This window comes from Fusarium musae, chromosome 8, assembly GCF_019915245.1.
Source record: "Fusarium musae strain F31 chromosome 8, whole genome shotgun sequence".
NCBI classification, from domain to species: Eukaryota; Fungi; Ascomycota; class Sordariomycetes; order Hypocreales; family Nectriaceae; genus Fusarium; species Fusarium musae.
The window spans coordinates 132038-147585 of record NC_058394.1 but is presented as its reverse complement, the minus strand read 5'-3'; the positions used below and the strand labels follow the sequence as shown (position 1 = coordinate 147585).

Sequence of the window (15548 nt, the reverse complement as noted above, 5' to 3'; positions counted from 1 at the left end):
AGAAGCCCAATATGTAGCTACTCGTGATGATCTCGAAACGGGCCGATCTTGAATTGAAGTTTGTGGAGGAGAGGTTGGACTTCTTGATGGTGGACTACCGAAAGATACCCCTTTGAGTCAAGATCGTCATCGTTTGTGCGGAGGATCAGCCCAGAATCCCCAGAATTGGAGATCGTTTGGAAGATAAACTTGGTTATGACGTTGAGTTTATCCGCGCAAATAAGAAACCTGACTTGCAGGCATTTCGGCCATTGGTTTTGGGTGGTAACGTCAATTCAATGGGATATTTACCCAGTCAACAAAGGATCTTAAAGCAAGTTACAGGTGAAGGAACCGGCCGGATAATTATTCACCCTGGCTAATATCCATCCAGAGTCCAACATGATTGGCTCACATTCGAGATGAGGGGAATCAATGACACTGTGAATGGATTCTCGATTATCACGAGTTTATTCTCTCAGTTTTGACCCTTAAAGATCTCAGTATAACTCAAAATGGACCTCAAAAACATCATTCTGCCTTTCCAAGACTCCTCAGCACAATGGGACATCCGCGTAGAACAAGGGGTAGTGACCTCCATGAAACCAGCCGCCGAAAAAGCAACACCAAGTGTAATGCTTCCCTCCCTCTGCCATCCTCATATCCACCTCGACAAACCATATCTTCTCACATGCAACCACCCAAAATCCTCACACCACCCAGATTACTCTGATCTGGCCCCCAAAACTGGAGGATTCCAGGAAGCATTGACAAATACAGCTGAAGCAAAGAAACGCTACACCAAGGAGGACTTGTACTTACGAGGCTCTCAGCTTATAGCTACAAGCTACAAACAAGGTGTTACATTCATGAGAGCCTTTGTTGAAGTTGATTCTGTCACCGAGCTTAAGGCTCTGGAGGTCGGACTGCGGTTGAAGAAGGAATTCGAGGACTTTTTAACAGTACAAATCTGCGCTTTTGCACAGGACCCTATCTTCTCGACGGAGAAGGGAGAGGCAAACCGAGCAATGTTTGAGAAGGCGCTCGAACAGTTCGGTTCGGATATTGAAGTCATTGGGAGTACTCCATATGTGGAATCCGATCTTGAAGCGCAGAATCAGAATATTCGGTGGGCTATTGAGACAGCACTGAAACATGGCAAGCATCTCGATTTTCACATTGAGTTCAACCTGAAAGGCGATGGAACCCATATGTCCGTCTTTGATCACGTCATCAAAGAGCTCGAGCATCTTAAGTGGCCTACATACCCCGGTGGGCCGACAGTTGTCTTTGGGCATGCTACCCGACTTACTTGGGCTTCTCATGATGATCTCATCAGACTATCTGAGAAGCTGAGAGAGACAGGGTTACCGATCCACTTTGTGGGACTGCCGACTAGCGACCTCTACATGATGGGCAGACATGGTTCAGACGCCTCGGAACACAACGAACCACTTAGTCGACCTTGCGGTACAATCATGGTACCAAAGCTAATCAAAGATTACGGAATCAACGCCTGCTTATCAGTCAATAACGTCGGTAACCCATTCACTCCCCACGGCGACGGCGATCCTCTTAAGATAGCAAGCTTAGGTGTTGGCTTATTCCATGCCGGGACAGTCGAGGATGCAAAGATCCTTTACGAAGCCATCAGCACACGAGCAATGGACGCTTTAAAACCCCTTGCTGAAGGACACCATGACATGTTCACGTTAGCGGAACTCCGCCAGACCATGCCCATGCTTTTGTTCAAGAACGAAGAGAATATCGAAATTACTTCTGAACTTGGTAGCATCAAAGTCCCAGCGAGGCAAAGGCTTAGCATCCAGGATATCGTATGGGATCCGCCGGAGACACGACTTAGAAGCATAGTAGAATAGGCTATAGATACTCAAGTCATCTATGCAACTCTACACAAGGGCCCATCTGGCCTCTCAACCCACTCCTCAGACCCAACACAAGTAGGACAGTAAAAAACATGAAAAGGATCATACTTCCTCTTCGTCTTCAAATGCTCTCCATACAAACTCCCATAAAACGACTCCTTCCAATCAGGATCATTGCGATCACCCTCATTCATGTAACCACCAGTATCAGGAGCCAACTTCTTCGCCGCGACACCCTTGACAAACGTGACATCGTCATTCGCTGCTTTGCGCTCAGTAGTGTTGCAGGTACGAGAAATACCCGTGCCTGAGATGAGAACATAATGTGACTTTCGCCATGCTGGGTTTAGGCCGCTTGTCTTGTCTGAAGCATCTTTGAAGACTTGACCTCCAGACGTGAGAAGAATGACATTTGTGCCGAACTCATCTGGTTTGCCGCTCATGACTTCAACGGCACCTCGGACCTTGTCGAAGCTCTTGACGCTCTTGCGGTCGATAAGCCTAGATGTCAAGATGGAAGTATTCCCGGTTGGATCATATAGTCCTGACTCAGCATGGTAGAATGACCAGTAGTCATCGTAAGTTGCCCAGCTCTCGTTAATGTAGAGCTTGTCCTCAAACCTGGACAAGGCCTTTCGTACTGGAGCCCAAGCAGCTTCAGCCTCTTCACGGCATTTTCCAATCGTCCAGACGCCGTGTGAATAACCAGATGTGGCGTTGCCAACAAAGACTTTCTGAAAGTTTCGAAACCAGTAACCGTAGCCAGCGAAACCAGCGTCGTTGAGATCAGGAAGCGACTGCAGCAGAACAGAAACAGCATCGAGTAGATCTGCGTTTTTCTTCGTCTTCTCCAGTGGCGCGATCTGGAGATGGTGGGCTGTGACAGTCTTGACGTTCGGATGAGCCTTGATGGTGCTGCTCAGAGTAATACCATAGCCAGGACCACCGCCACGCATAGAACGGAATAGGTCAGTGTTCTCACAGTGGTTAGCGATGACGACTCTCCCATCAGCCAGCATCACTTCTGCCTCAAGTATTTGATCAGCGCCTAGACCGTAGTTTCTCGTTGCAGGTCCATGGCCACCACCAGAAGCCCACCCGCCGATCGCTCCCGGCGCGAGAGAACCTCCGCCAACTGCGATGACGTTATTCGCCTCAGCTACCTTGTAAACATCGCGCCACTGGTAATTACCATCAATCTTGATAGCGCTGCCCTTCCAGCGTGACTTTTTGCACTGATTCTCAGATTTGTAAGTCTTCTGAAACTTAATACCGTTCTTGAATTGATGAAGCCAGAGCTCCAGACCACCAAACCCATCAGAGCGACCGAGAAGATCATGGCCTGTTCCGGTAACAACAAGCCTAATATTCTTCTCACGCGCATAAGAAATCGTACTTCGGATTTGGGACAGTGTAGTAGCGTTGACAGCGTAAACGGGCAAAGACCCGAGACTGCAAGTGGTGGGCTTCTGACCTGCAGCGTAATCCACAGGCGCGCAGGTGATGTTGTACGGATACGGTCTTCCAATGGGATTCGACGACTGGAAATCCTGATCCGACCACATTTTGTTCACATACGCGCATTGCCTCAGATCCTTCCCTGGACCGGGGTAGCATGATTGCGCGATTGGCTTAGCTTTGATAAGACTGCCGCAAATCTTGTTGTCAAAAGCTTTCCACTCTGCAGGACAGGGCCAGCAGGATTGGCCGGGAGTCTTTCACTGTTAGTCATGATATATACGATGGATTGGATTCTCGTATACATACGCATTTGCATCTCTGTGTTGAACTAATGGCTCCTGTGCAAACGGCAAGTACTGCCAGGAGAAGAAAAAGAAAGTCGCTGTACATGCTGATAGATTTGTCGTGGGAAAAAGAAAGTGGAGGTGAATGTATGTACAGAGAGGAATATGTACGGACAAGTGGCTCTCGTCAAGTCTCAGTCTATAGGGAGCATTTATGTACTGCAATGCATATTTTGCCGCAGCGGAGTCCGGAGTCGTACAGCCTCGGTGAGCTTATGTGTTCTCGATTTCTGACCAAGCTAGTGAATTTGGGGCAGGTATTGGAGAGCCTGGAGTAATTGTTGGTCGGATGCAGTAAGAAACGCTCATGCAGGTACGGCCTTACTAGTAACCCTTGATATGCAGCTGTGCGGCAACGGTGCAGGACTCCGGACTAGATCTAACTTGACTACTTTGGTATCTGCGATTCAGATTCAACGAATGGAGAGTGAACTGTGAGTTATCATATATCGATTTGTCATCATCCACGTAGATTTGCATTGTATTGGACTTTGGTAAGCCATGCCATACTTGGGTCGAATTGACTAAATAAGGACCGTGCTGACGGCACATTTCCTCCCTGCATTTCCCATGGTTGCAACCATGAATTTCTCCCAGGTCCATCTGAGCCTCTATCTTTCCCTCGCATCATCGACTTCAGCTACAGAGGAGAGAGAGTAGACTCATGCATGCATGACCATTCCTCTCAGCCTCACTCCACCATTTGAGCTTGAGACATATCTTTTGCCCCCTTCATCCCAATACGGAAGCAGAACCCCATTCCGGGAAATCGAAAGAGGGACTAGCCGTCATCTGGCCCCCTACTAGCCTACTCAATTAATGTGAAACACGGCACATGGCGGTAGGGCTTATCGTAGACGGAAAGATCTGCAATGTGGCTAAGAATCCCTCCCAAGCTGCTGTGAGACAAAGTGGACCAATGGAAAAAAGCAATTCTGAAGGGAGGCAAATCATTGTTGTCTCCCTTCTGTTCTCTCGCTTGTTGGACCAACAAAAGCAGACAAAATCATTGGACCTATAGATACTGCCGTCCCTGGTCCCCTGCCCGCTTTGAAAATGCACCTCGCATTTCATGCTTGTCATGGTGACTTCGTACGTAATTTCGTAGTTGCCATCTTGACCGCGCAAGAGCCAATTATTCACTGAAAGAAAAAGAGACGATGGGTGATTTCCCGCTCTTGAGCTCAGCTGTTGACCACAGATATTCCCAGTTTGGCCCTTGGTCTCCATCACACTGCCTTCCGTGGGCTGTCAGATCGGATCTGGGATCTGTGATTTGCATCCATGTAGATAACCAGCAAAAGATTTGCCCCTCGATCAAATTTCCTTTTGTTTCACCCGCAACGTGACGTGATGCGGCTGTGCCGTGATGTCCCATTGTCTTAGCCTTGCCTCTCTTTTTTTCGGTGTCCAATCACTACTGAACAACGCGTTTATCGCGCGCCACGCGACAGACTCCTGCTCTCCTATATCAGTAGCCCTATGGATCCCCATAATGCATCATGCAAGCCACTGCCAAAGACATCATCATCATCTTCATCATCATCATCATCATGTCCACACCTCTCCCTCCAGACCCAGATGCTCCCCTCACAGGCGCTGCACGCTCCGTGGATCGCCAAGGACTCGTCATTATCGTCTGGACATGCTTCACCATCGCTACGCTCTTTATATCGCTACGGCTCTCGGTACGATGGCTGCAGAACCGACGCTTTCTCGCCGATGACTACTGGATTACTTGGGCGTGGCTATGTACCCTCACCATGGCTATACTCCAGACAGAGCAGATGGATTCTCTGTGGTATATGACTTACCTTCAGGCGGGTCGCGTAGCCTACGACCCGATAGAGCTCGAGTCCCATCGCATTCAGATCACACGGTGGCAGTTCCCAATTATCAAGCTGTTCTGGATCATCTTATGGTCTGTAAAAGCCAGCTTTCTGGCCTTGTTCTATAGACTGGTGCAGCCGTTCCCTGCCATTCGCCGATGTTGGTACGCAGTCGCAGTGTTTGCAGCCGCAGCGCTCATTGTGTGCATCATCTGTAGTATCCTTACTTGCAGCCCGCCTTCCAACTACTTCCAAGGTATGTCAACCAGCTCACACTGCCCATATCCCAATCATCTACTGACTTCCCACAGGCAGTTGTGATTCCCCACGAGAGCAATGGAGACAGTCTTTTAATGTCATCTTCTCAACTACCGTCGACGTTGCCACCGACCTCATGATCATGGCGCTTCCGATCGCAGTACTTCCCTCTCTACAACTCGACATAAAGAAGAAGATTGGACTTGGAATAGTCTTTTCGCTGGGTATAATCATCATCTCCGTCGCCCTTGTTCGCATGTCAAAGGTCATCGTTGGAAACCAGGTCGATCTCGTGGGCCTGGCTATTTGGGGCGCCGTGGAAACAGCAACAGCTCTTGTCGTCGGCTCGCTACCGGCACTCAAGGGCCTACTCAACCGAAGCATCAAGAGGTACGCTACATCGAGGAGCGGTAGAACAGATCCGGCCGATCACAGCAGTCGATGTTCCCAGCGTCGTCGGGGCCATGGCTCTGCATTGACGCCTCGGGCTATCGTGGCTTCTGATTGTATCCCTCTTGATGATGCCCACCACAGCGGCCAAGTTAGCGGTGGTATATATGTCCACAAAAACCAAACATTCACAATAGCCACTCTGAGGGCTGATAGTCTCTCCCTGAGCGAAGGGGATGAAGCACCTATTATGAGAGTAGCACCTAGATAGAACGAGTCATGGGATGTATGTATGTAAACATGTTCGAGATCATTCTGGTTATGAAATGTACCTATTGAGCGATGGCTACTACTAAAACTCCTTCCACTGCCTCACGACTTCATACAAACTATCATTATGCCCAACATTTCCGGGGAAAACAACGTAGTTCAGCCCAGGCCACTTCGACTCCGGCTCATCGCACCTCCACATCGGAACTCCAGGTGCAGCCTGGCCAACGATAAGAGCCCGCTTCATCCTCAATCCCTTCGTCGCCATATCCGACGATGTAATTCCGCCTTTGGCGATAACGTAACGAGGCTTCTGCTCCAGTCCCTGCAAAAAGGACACCAGCGCCAGTGCAATCTTTGATCCAATATCAAGACTCTCAACTTCATCTTTGCCAACGATGAGCTCCCGGCTTGTCATGACCAAAACATCCTGCCCGTGCTTGATATGCTGTGACGCAAGCTCAATTGCTTTTGCGACGTCTTCTTTCGCTGCCTCATCGGATTTGAGGAGGGCTTTGACGTTGAGCGTGATAGTGGTCAAATTATTTCCCGACTTCTGAACCAGAGAATCAAGTTGCGCGGTGGTTTTGGGTACATATGAACCGGCGATTATGAGACCACCGACGTCCTTTGACAATCCGAGTTGGCTAGCTGAGAGAGGTGGAATAGATGAGATGCCTAGACGTGCTGAGACAAAAGCAGCGCCTGTTCGGTACAAGAACTTCTTTCCCTGCTGCGACGCTTGGAGAAGCGCTGTGACTACAACGTCGATATCTTCATCTGCAGCCGCGTTAATCACGAGCACAACAGGAGTGCCGCTTCGTTTTGGAAGCCGCATGATCTTCTTCAGAACTGCTTCTGAACCGCCGACACGAATAGTCTCCAGATCGATAGAGTCAATATTGTCATGCGGAATCTTTCCCTTGGACTTCTCAACGACATAGTCCTGAAGATTAGAACTCTTGTATCCAAACGTAGCATCCTTTGCAAAAGGCGTTTCAGCTGCAGGGATGAGCTTATCACCCTCGTGAACGTAGTGAATATCGTTTATGGTGTATCGTCCGCCCTGTAGGAAGAACGGACACAATATCCACGCGTCAAATGCGCCATTCACATGCTCCACCGCCTCAGGCTCAAGAGGAAAATGGCCTCGTAAGATAGAGTCACCGCGTAGCACAATTTCATAAGGGAGGTTTGTCTCTTGGGAAGCTGTCTTAAGATTGGTGCAGATCTCGATCATGAGATCACGTGCTTGCGGGGGATGAAGGGCGCGCGAATTGGTGAGGATGAAGAAGCCATTGCCTGTCCCGACTTGCTTGAATGCTGAGACTAGGTCTTGGACATCCCAAACTGTCAAGATGGTGATATCGTGGCATGTTTGTGTTCCTGTTGGGTCATCGTCGAGGATAACTAGCACCGGAGCTGGGGAGGAGGGGTTACGAACGGTGGTGCGTGTTTGAGTGCGGAGTTGTTGGTGAGAAGCTGGGACTGAAGGCAGCGATGAGAGAGCCTCAGATAAGATGAGTGTGCCTATTTGTGCCATGATGAATAAGTCTAATGATGATTGTGCGTATCTAGAGGAGCAACGATATTGTTGTAGATGCCAATTGAGATAAATAATCGCTGTCTTCCGATCGAGTTTAGGGTAGCCGACAGTTCACCAGGTTCTTATCCGACACCCGCGAGCTGGTCCGTGTCTATCGGTCTTCGTCCCCATTGGCTATAGAACCGACTGAACCTTGGCTGAAGAAACAACAGAACAACAAGCAATCAGGCGCTCAAGAAAAGTGATCTCTTATCCTTTCTGTTGAGTAAGAGTAATCTATGCCTGTAAGACGGCTGTTCGGTGTACGCTTGCTCACAGTAAGATGAATGTTTTCTTAATGCCTCCTATCATCCTGGTGGGACCTAATTGATGTTATACACTAGGTATAATAACTATTACAATCCACTTTATGGAGTATGCACAGGCGTAATGCACAAGAGCATGCTTCATAAATAACAACTGCACAAAGCTAGAATATCTTCTTATGACTCCTGATCCACAATGAATAAAATCATCTGCATCCAGTATGCGGAGGCACTCCGACTAACGATTGCCTCCGTGTACCTCCGCATTTCCCCAGCGACAGATCCCTACCACATCCGCTCTAGTCAGAGGAGTAAATTCTGGCTGACTAACTCCCCCCGCGTTTTTGAGCCTGCGCAACTTTGACGTGTTTTGAGTCATGAACTGCTCTCAAAAAAAGATATATCGAGTGACGATGTCGAAGCGAAACGGAAGTACTGCGACGCAAGAGTACGAGGGGAGTGTGGTACGCCTGGGTGCAACTGATCTGCAGGTTGCAGGGACGCTGATCAGTGATAGCCTCCGCCGAAACGAGTGGCGATAACTTCCAATTCGGAGCATCCCGTTGCTCATATCTCCAGACATATTAGGGCTTGCACAACGTGTCGGAAGCACAAGGTGCTGTGATTGGAACTAACGGATAAAATGAATTGACTGATTTGTTTAGATTAAATGCTTTATGGACGATGCTGGACCGCCATGTCGAAGGTGTAAAGACAAGAAGCTTAGCAACTGCGCAGTGAGCAAGAATCTCCAAACGATTATCGATGAGAAAACAGAGTACGCTTAGATACAATTGTGTTGAGTTCATACTAACTGTGTCAGGTTATCTGAAGCCATGCTATCAGATCTCGACCAGGTGTACACAGCAGTCAAAGAGATGAGAAACATAATGGGCTTACCAGAATTACCGCCACTACAAACATCACGAATGAACAAGCGAAAGGAATCATCAGCACCGCCACCTCAAGAGTCAACGACACTTCAACTGGAGGACAACTACGGCCCATCATGCGACAACTCGCCGAAGCTCACGCCCGAAGACGATAGACTACCCCATGCGCCTATTCATTCTCTCTACACTCTGACTAGAATGAGGGCGCTTCGATCGCCTGGAAGTGGGAACGAAAATCCAAGTCAAGCTATCAATGATTTTATTTCTCAAGGACAGATCTCATTGGGTGATGCTGAGCGACTGTTTGTTGTTTATCGAGATCGTTTGGACGGGTTCATTTACTCTATTGGATGTCCCTATAAAACTCTCGAGCAGCTTCGTCGGAAGTCATCGATCCTATGTGCGGCTACACTCACCATCGCAGCGCTTCATGATCCAGCAGCTGATAAAGTATACGGCATTTGCAATTCTGAACTTCGGCGATTGACTGAAAAGTCGATGCTGCAGCGACAAGGGGATAGGGACTACTTCCGAGCTCTCAGCATCGCCTCATACTGGCTTAGTGACTTGTCCTGGACGTTGTCAGGTCATGCGATCAGACGAGCTGCAGAATGCAATATCCACAACAGTTATAGTCTAGCCATCAAGGATCAATCTGAAGAGGCCATGGACTCGGCGCGAATCTGGTCTATCCTCTATATCTGCGACCAACACCTCGCTATTCTGTACGATAGACCGGCGATAATCCAGGACGATTGGCTTACGCAGGACTGGGAGGGCATCTTGAAATGTCCCCTGGCTACAGACCAGGATGAGAGACTCATGAGTCAGGTTGAGCTGATGGGTATCTTGCGGAATATCCGACGACTATTTGGTCCTGATAAAGGAGAGGAGATCCCTAGATTGTATCTGAGTCAGATAGGACACTATCATCGACAGCTTGACCAGTGGATCACGAAATGGACTGATCGGCTCCCAGGTATGTATCTACACACTCACTCTTTGCGCCAACTGACACCGATCAGAGGGCCATCCCAACATCGGAGCATTCCCCCGAAAAGGCGCACTCTTCCACTTCCACCTCGCCCAACTATACCTCTACTCCCACGTCTTCCGCGGCCAATCCAACCAGATACCCAGTCACTTCCTCGACACGGCCTCAATGGCAGTGACTTCCGCATCAGCCATCATCGACATCCTCCTCACAGACCCCGATCTCTCCACCAGCATCGTCGGGATACCGTCTTATCTCCTATCTATGACAGCATTCGCAGCTATGTTCCTCGCCAAAGTCTCACATAAATATGGTGATAACCTGTTTAGAAGAGATCAGGCGCTGGATCAGATTACTCGACTGATCAGCCATTTCCGGTCTTTGTCTATGGGGAAGTGGCATTTGGCTAATCTCATGATCAGAGGTTTGGAGACTGTTACTAGTCTTTTGACGTCGCATGGGGTGCAGGATAAAGTCCAGAATGCGATTTCGTCCATGATGCCTGGGAGTGAGACTAGTCAGGGTCTTGAGGATGTCTATAACACTAATCCTGATATGTTCACTGGGATTGACGGGAGCACGATGCCTACATGGGATACGACCTTTGGATTATCACCTATCTTTGGGTTTGATCCGTCGTTCCTCGATGTCGATGGGTATATGCAGTCAATGGCCATCTTTCCAAATACCGAAGGAACATAAGACTGTCCAAATTGAACATGGTATTCATCTATGTATTTATCCCCGAATTATCTATAATGTTTCCTATTCGGAAGCTTACATACCCTGAATGTTCCTTGGCCGGTACTCGCTCTCCAAGTACTCCAACTCCTCCTTCGTAAACTTAACATTCAACGCTTCCACCGACTCCTTAATCCTCTTTTCAGAGTTCAACCCCAAAATCGGATAACACCCCTTCTGCAGAACCCACGCCGTAGCCACAAGCGCCATACTAATCCCCTTATCATTAGCAACTTTCTCAACCCTATTCACAATCTCCAAATTCGCATCCGCAAACCACGTCTCCGTCTTCTTATCACTCTGACTCCTAATCGACTGATTCGCCTCATCATTTTTGCTCGACAGAGGCTTGGCTAGAAGACCGCGCGCGATGGGACTCCAGGGAATGACGCCGACGCCTGTGGCCTCGCAAAAAGGGAGCATTTCTCGTTCCTCCTCGCGGTAGAGGAGGTTGTAAAAGGGCTGCATGGAGATGAAGGGGGTCCAGCCTTTGGATTGGGCGATGTATTGCAGACGGGCGAATTCCCAGGTGTACATTGATGAGGCGCCAATGTAGCGGACCTTGCCGGATTGGACGACGTCGTGAAGAGCGCGCATGATCTCTTCGGGGGGTGTTTCACGGTCTAGACGGTGGATTTGAAGCACATCTATACAGTCAGCATGTTACTCATGAAATGGGTTAGAAAGGCTTACCAATGTAGTCGGTTCCAAGACGCTCAAGACACTTATCCACAGCATGGAAAACATGCTTCCTACTCAACCCCATTTGATTTACAAGCGGACCGTCATTGATACTAGCAGGTCTTGTACCATCATCCATAACAGGGTTAAAGATCTTTGACAAGATAACGACCTTTTGACGAGGGATGTTGAACTTCTTCAAGGCCTTGCCAATGATGACTTCTGACTCGCCATTAGAGTACGTATCAGCTGTGTCCCAAGTGTTGATGCCTTGGTCATAAGCGGCTTTGAGAAGCTTCAGGCCATCCTCCTCATCGAGGACCCAGGGTGAGCCTTGCCATGAACTTGAACCAAAGGTCATGCAGCCGAGGATGACCTTTGAGATCTTGAGGCCTGTGTTGCCAAGTCTGGGCTGTTAGGACGGGATCTGGCTGCGGGTGGAGGTGCTTACCTGACGTATTCCATTTTGGAGGCACTTGTAGGATTGGTAGAGAAGATTGAGTTACTACTGGATAGGTCTTGTGTTATTTTTATCTCTCTTTAAATGCCGCTTTTAAGCCACTCATCTTCACGCAGATCTGACCAACGCTGATATCACCGAACATTTCCTTCCCCGCATTATTGCAGTGTGATCATCAACCCCTCACCTCCAACGCCATCCAATCGGCCATCCTTCCAATTGGTTGGCGAGTCACTCATAGTGGGTTTGTGTTCGGGCTAATATCCGCTGAGATCGTGGGGAAGTCGCGTAGAAGAGGTGATGTTTTTAACCACCGAGACAAGACTCATTGCAGCGTTACAATCAGCTCAATATCCGCGTTTCACCATGTCACCAAACCTTCAAACTATTCCTGTTCCCTCGGCGACGGTGCAGTCGCATGCTTCAAATTTATTGCAACTCCCTGACAAGACTGTTTTGTGTACATGGTTTGGTGGTTCACAAGAAGGACTGCCTGATATCAGCATCTGGCTGTCTCGACTAGAACCAGGATCATCGTCTTGGACTCCTCCGCAAAAGATCTCGTTTGATGAGAACAGAAGTTGTCAAAATCCCGTGTTGTTCAGAGCACCTCACAATGGAGAGATCTGGTTGCTTCATACTTCGCAAGATGCAGGTAATCAGGATGGCGCCTATATCTTGAAGCGCATATCTTATGACCAGGGTCGGACATGGTCTGAGGCTAGTCGTTTACTCCCTGATGTGACTGGAATCTTCATCAGACAGCCTATCGTCATCAACAGCGACGGAACATGGATCTTGCCAGTATTCTACTGTCGCACCGAACCTGGTCATAGATGGATTGGTAGTGATGACATCTCTGGCCTTCTCTACTCAGATGACAATGGTGCATCATGGAAAGAGAAGCAAGCACCAGATAGCGGTGGCTCAGTCCACATGAACATCCTCTTCCCAGCATCCAGCTCTTTAACCTGGGTCGCATTCTACCGCAGCCGCTGGGCAGACAACGTCTACCGCTCAACATCCACAAACGGCATCGACTGGGAAACACCAAAAGCCACAACCCTCCCAAACCCCAACAGCGGTATCTGCGCAGCCCGCTTATCATCAGGCCACATCGCCATCGTCTTCAACAGATCAAACGCCTCAGCCGATACCCTCAAGCGACAAGGCTTATACGATGACATCACGCCCGAGGATGATAAGCGGCCGAATCAAGTCACCAAGACAGGAAAGGATGCTATTTGGGGAACGCCGAGAAAGACGTTGACGCTTGGGATATCGGAGGATGAGGGGCTCACGTGGAGAGAGCGTGTGCTTGAGGATGGGGATGGGTTTTGTGGGACGAATAGTTCCTCGGGGCAGGAAAACAGGGAGCTGAGTTATCCGAGTATTTATGTTGAGAAGGATGGCGATAGGGATGTTGCGCATGTGGCGTATACTTGGCATCGGCAGCATATCAAGTATGTGAGGATCGATGATGTTGAGGGATGGGTTAGCTCCAAATGAGAAATGTTTAGAAATAAAGGAATAATTCCATACACCATGCTACAGATCATACCCATAGACAACGCACGACTGGACATCAGATACTCCTCGATGCTCCCATTAAATGAGCTGTGAAGATGTCATCCCTCTGCTACTTTCATCTTTCTTAACAAAATAGATAAAATCCACGAGTATAATTCTCTTCAAACCATCCGCATCATACAAGGCCAATACCGCAGCTTTATGTATCAATATTACATATATTGCAGTCTGTCGACTACCCCAGAAGTCATCTCACACTCCAGTCCAATTTTACCTTGCCAGGTATATCAACATGGTATAAAAACAGTCACCAAAGTAAGTGTTTTCTCTAATTACCTCAAGTTAAAATGAAGCGATTCCTCGGCCTTCTCCTATACCGACACTGGTAGAACACCCCCCCTAATTGCTGTAATCATGTAGCCGATGTCTCAGCGCTGGCTCGGTCTGGTTTCCGGCCGAGACATGGTGCAAGATCCGCGAGTGTCCACCCAACCAATAGGATTTCTGACCGCCCCCATAACAGCACCAAGCGGACCAGGCATTCAGTGCTTGCCACTAGAGTAACTGGGATCTGTGTAAACAGTGGACGTAGTGTGACAATGCAAAAAGATTGCAAACATCACAATATTGTTAAAAGAGAGCCTTGCTAAGATCAAGATATTATATCCACTTTCACTGACAGTATTTGGGAACACTCTAGCAAATAGTCAACACATTTCTAACATTTGCTTTGCAAAAGTACCCATCATGACTCAAACAAAAGACCACGTTCTCATAACCGGAGGGGGTGGCTTCATCGGCCAAGAACTGATCACATCTCTTCTCAAAGACATGCCCACCGCTCACTTCACGCTGACCGACATCATAACACCCCCCATTCCCTCAGGCGCAGAAAACCAGGTCACATCCCTCAAAGCAGACCTAACAGACCCATCGGTTGTCAAATCCCTGCTGTCCAATCGCTTCAGTCACGTCTACATTCTCCATGGTCTCATGTCCGGTGGCGCAGAAGCCAATCTGGACCTAGGACTCAAGATCAACGTTGACTCGGTGCGAAGTATCCTTGACGTGCTACGGGCTGAATATCCTGGTACGAAAGTGATATTTGCTAGCTCTTGCGCTATCTATGGTCAGACGGATCTTGTGACGGAGTTTGGCACGCTTCCTCAGCCTAAGAGTTCATATGGCATTCAGAAGTTGCTGGTGGAGCTTTTGATCAACGATTACTCCCGTCGTGGTCTTCTCGACGGACGAATTGTTCGCTTACCCACTGTTATCGTCCGGCCAGGCGCACCCTCCGCAGCTGCATCAAGCTTTGCATCAGGCATTGTCCGAGAGTCTCTCCAAGGAGTCCCCAATATTTTACCCGTTAGCAGAGACCTCGAGCTTTGGGTCTGCAGTCCTGCTACAGTTATCAAGAACCTCATCAAGATTAAGGACGTTCCAAAGGAGAAGTTTGGTGATTCGAGAGTGGTCAACTTGCCAGGCATTACGGTCACGGTGCAGGAGATATTAGATGCTTTGAGAGAGATTGGTGGTGAGAAGGCGCTTGCGCAGATTGAGGAGAAGAGAGATCCGGCTATCGAGGCTATTGTAAGTAGTTGGCCGGCGAGGTTTGATGTTTCTAGGGCTTATGGTCTTGGATTGGAAGCGGATGGGAAGGTGTTGGATGCTGTTAAGGCGTTCCATGCCAAAATCACCAAGGCTTAGTTTGCGAATAGATACATGTTGGAGTAGCAATGCCGAGTGAAAGCTTATGTGAAATGGGGATTAGGTGGTGAACAAGTCTTGTACACATGTCCAGTCGTTTGGACCGATTTGTAAGATGACGTGCATACTGTCGGTGTATTGGCCGACGGCTCGCACCTATTGCCAGTCAATTTTGAACCGCGTTCCAGTGCTCAGGCACGTATAAGAAACGCCACGGGCCTGTGAGACGACCCGCAACACTGCAATAGCCAATGTCGGTATAACGCAAGGA

The 15548-nt window shown here is 48.7% G+C and overlaps 8 protein-coding genes across 8 annotated transcripts; 5 read left to right on the top strand and 3 right to left on the bottom strand.

Annotated features, from left to right (window-relative positions):
• Nucleotides 1-494: 494 nt before the first annotated feature.
• On the top strand, nt 495-1859 carry J7337_010261 (uncharacterized protein; the record flags this gene model as incomplete). Its single annotated transcript, XM_044827847.1, has 1 exon — nt 495-1859. The coding sequence occupies one exon, from the start codon at nt 495-497 to the stop codon at nt 1857-1859; it is 1365 nt and encodes a 454-aa protein (XP_044676401.1).
• A 20-nt stretch (nt 1860-1879) lies between these two features.
• Nucleotides 1880-3430, bottom strand: HPM9 (FAD-linked oxidoreductase hmp9; the record flags this gene model as incomplete). Its single annotated transcript, XM_044827846.1, has 1 exon — nt 1880-3430. One exon carries the CDS (start codon nt 3428-3430, stop codon nt 1880-1882), a length of 1551 nt encoding a protein of 516 aa, XP_044676400.1.
• A 1793-nt stretch (nt 3431-5223) lies between these two features.
• Nucleotides 5224-6418, top strand: J7337_010259 (uncharacterized protein; the record flags this gene model as incomplete). Its single annotated transcript, XM_044827845.1, has 2 exons — nt 5224-5755; nt 5811-6418. The coding sequence occupies 2 exons, from the start codon at nt 5224-5226 to the stop codon at nt 6416-6418; spliced, it is 1140 nt and encodes a 379-aa protein (XP_044676399.1).
• An 81-nt stretch (nt 6419-6499) lies between these two features.
• Nucleotides 6500-7960, bottom strand: J7337_010258 (uncharacterized protein; the record flags this gene model as incomplete). Its single annotated transcript, XM_044827844.1, has 1 exon — nt 6500-7960. One exon carries the CDS (start codon nt 7958-7960, stop codon nt 6500-6502), a length of 1461 nt encoding a protein of 486 aa, XP_044676398.1.
• Nucleotides 7961-9104: 1144 nt separating this feature from the next.
• J7337_010257 (uncharacterized protein) lies at nt 9105-10857 on the top strand (the record flags this gene model as incomplete). The annotated part of the gene is made up of 2 exons (XM_044827843.1): nt 9105-10140; nt 10187-10857. 2 exons carry the CDS (start codon nt 9105-9107, stop codon nt 10855-10857), a joined length of 1707 nt encoding a protein of 568 aa, XP_044676397.1.
• Nucleotides 10858-10932: 75 nt separating this feature from the next.
• Nucleotides 10933-12042, bottom strand: J7337_010256 (uncharacterized protein; the record flags this gene model as incomplete). Its single annotated transcript, XM_044827842.1, has 3 exons — nt 10933-11543; nt 11590-11984; nt 12029-12042. The coding sequence occupies 3 exons, from the start codon at nt 12040-12042 to the stop codon at nt 10933-10935; spliced, it is 1020 nt and encodes a 339-aa protein (XP_044676396.1).
• Nucleotides 12043-12403: 361 nt separating this feature from the next.
• Nucleotides 12404-13546, top strand: J7337_010255 (uncharacterized protein; the record flags this gene model as incomplete). The annotated part of the gene is made up of 1 exon (XM_044827841.1): nt 12404-13546. One exon carries the CDS (start codon nt 12404-12406, stop codon nt 13544-13546), a length of 1143 nt encoding a protein of 380 aa, XP_044676395.1.
• Nucleotides 13547-14314: 768 nt separating this feature from the next.
• J7337_010254 (uncharacterized protein) lies at nt 14315-15277 on the top strand (the record flags this gene model as incomplete). The annotated part of the gene is made up of 1 exon (XM_044827840.1): nt 14315-15277. One exon carries the CDS (start codon nt 14315-14317, stop codon nt 15275-15277), a length of 963 nt encoding a protein of 320 aa, XP_044676394.1.
• Nucleotides 15278-15548: the final 271 nt, after the last annotated feature.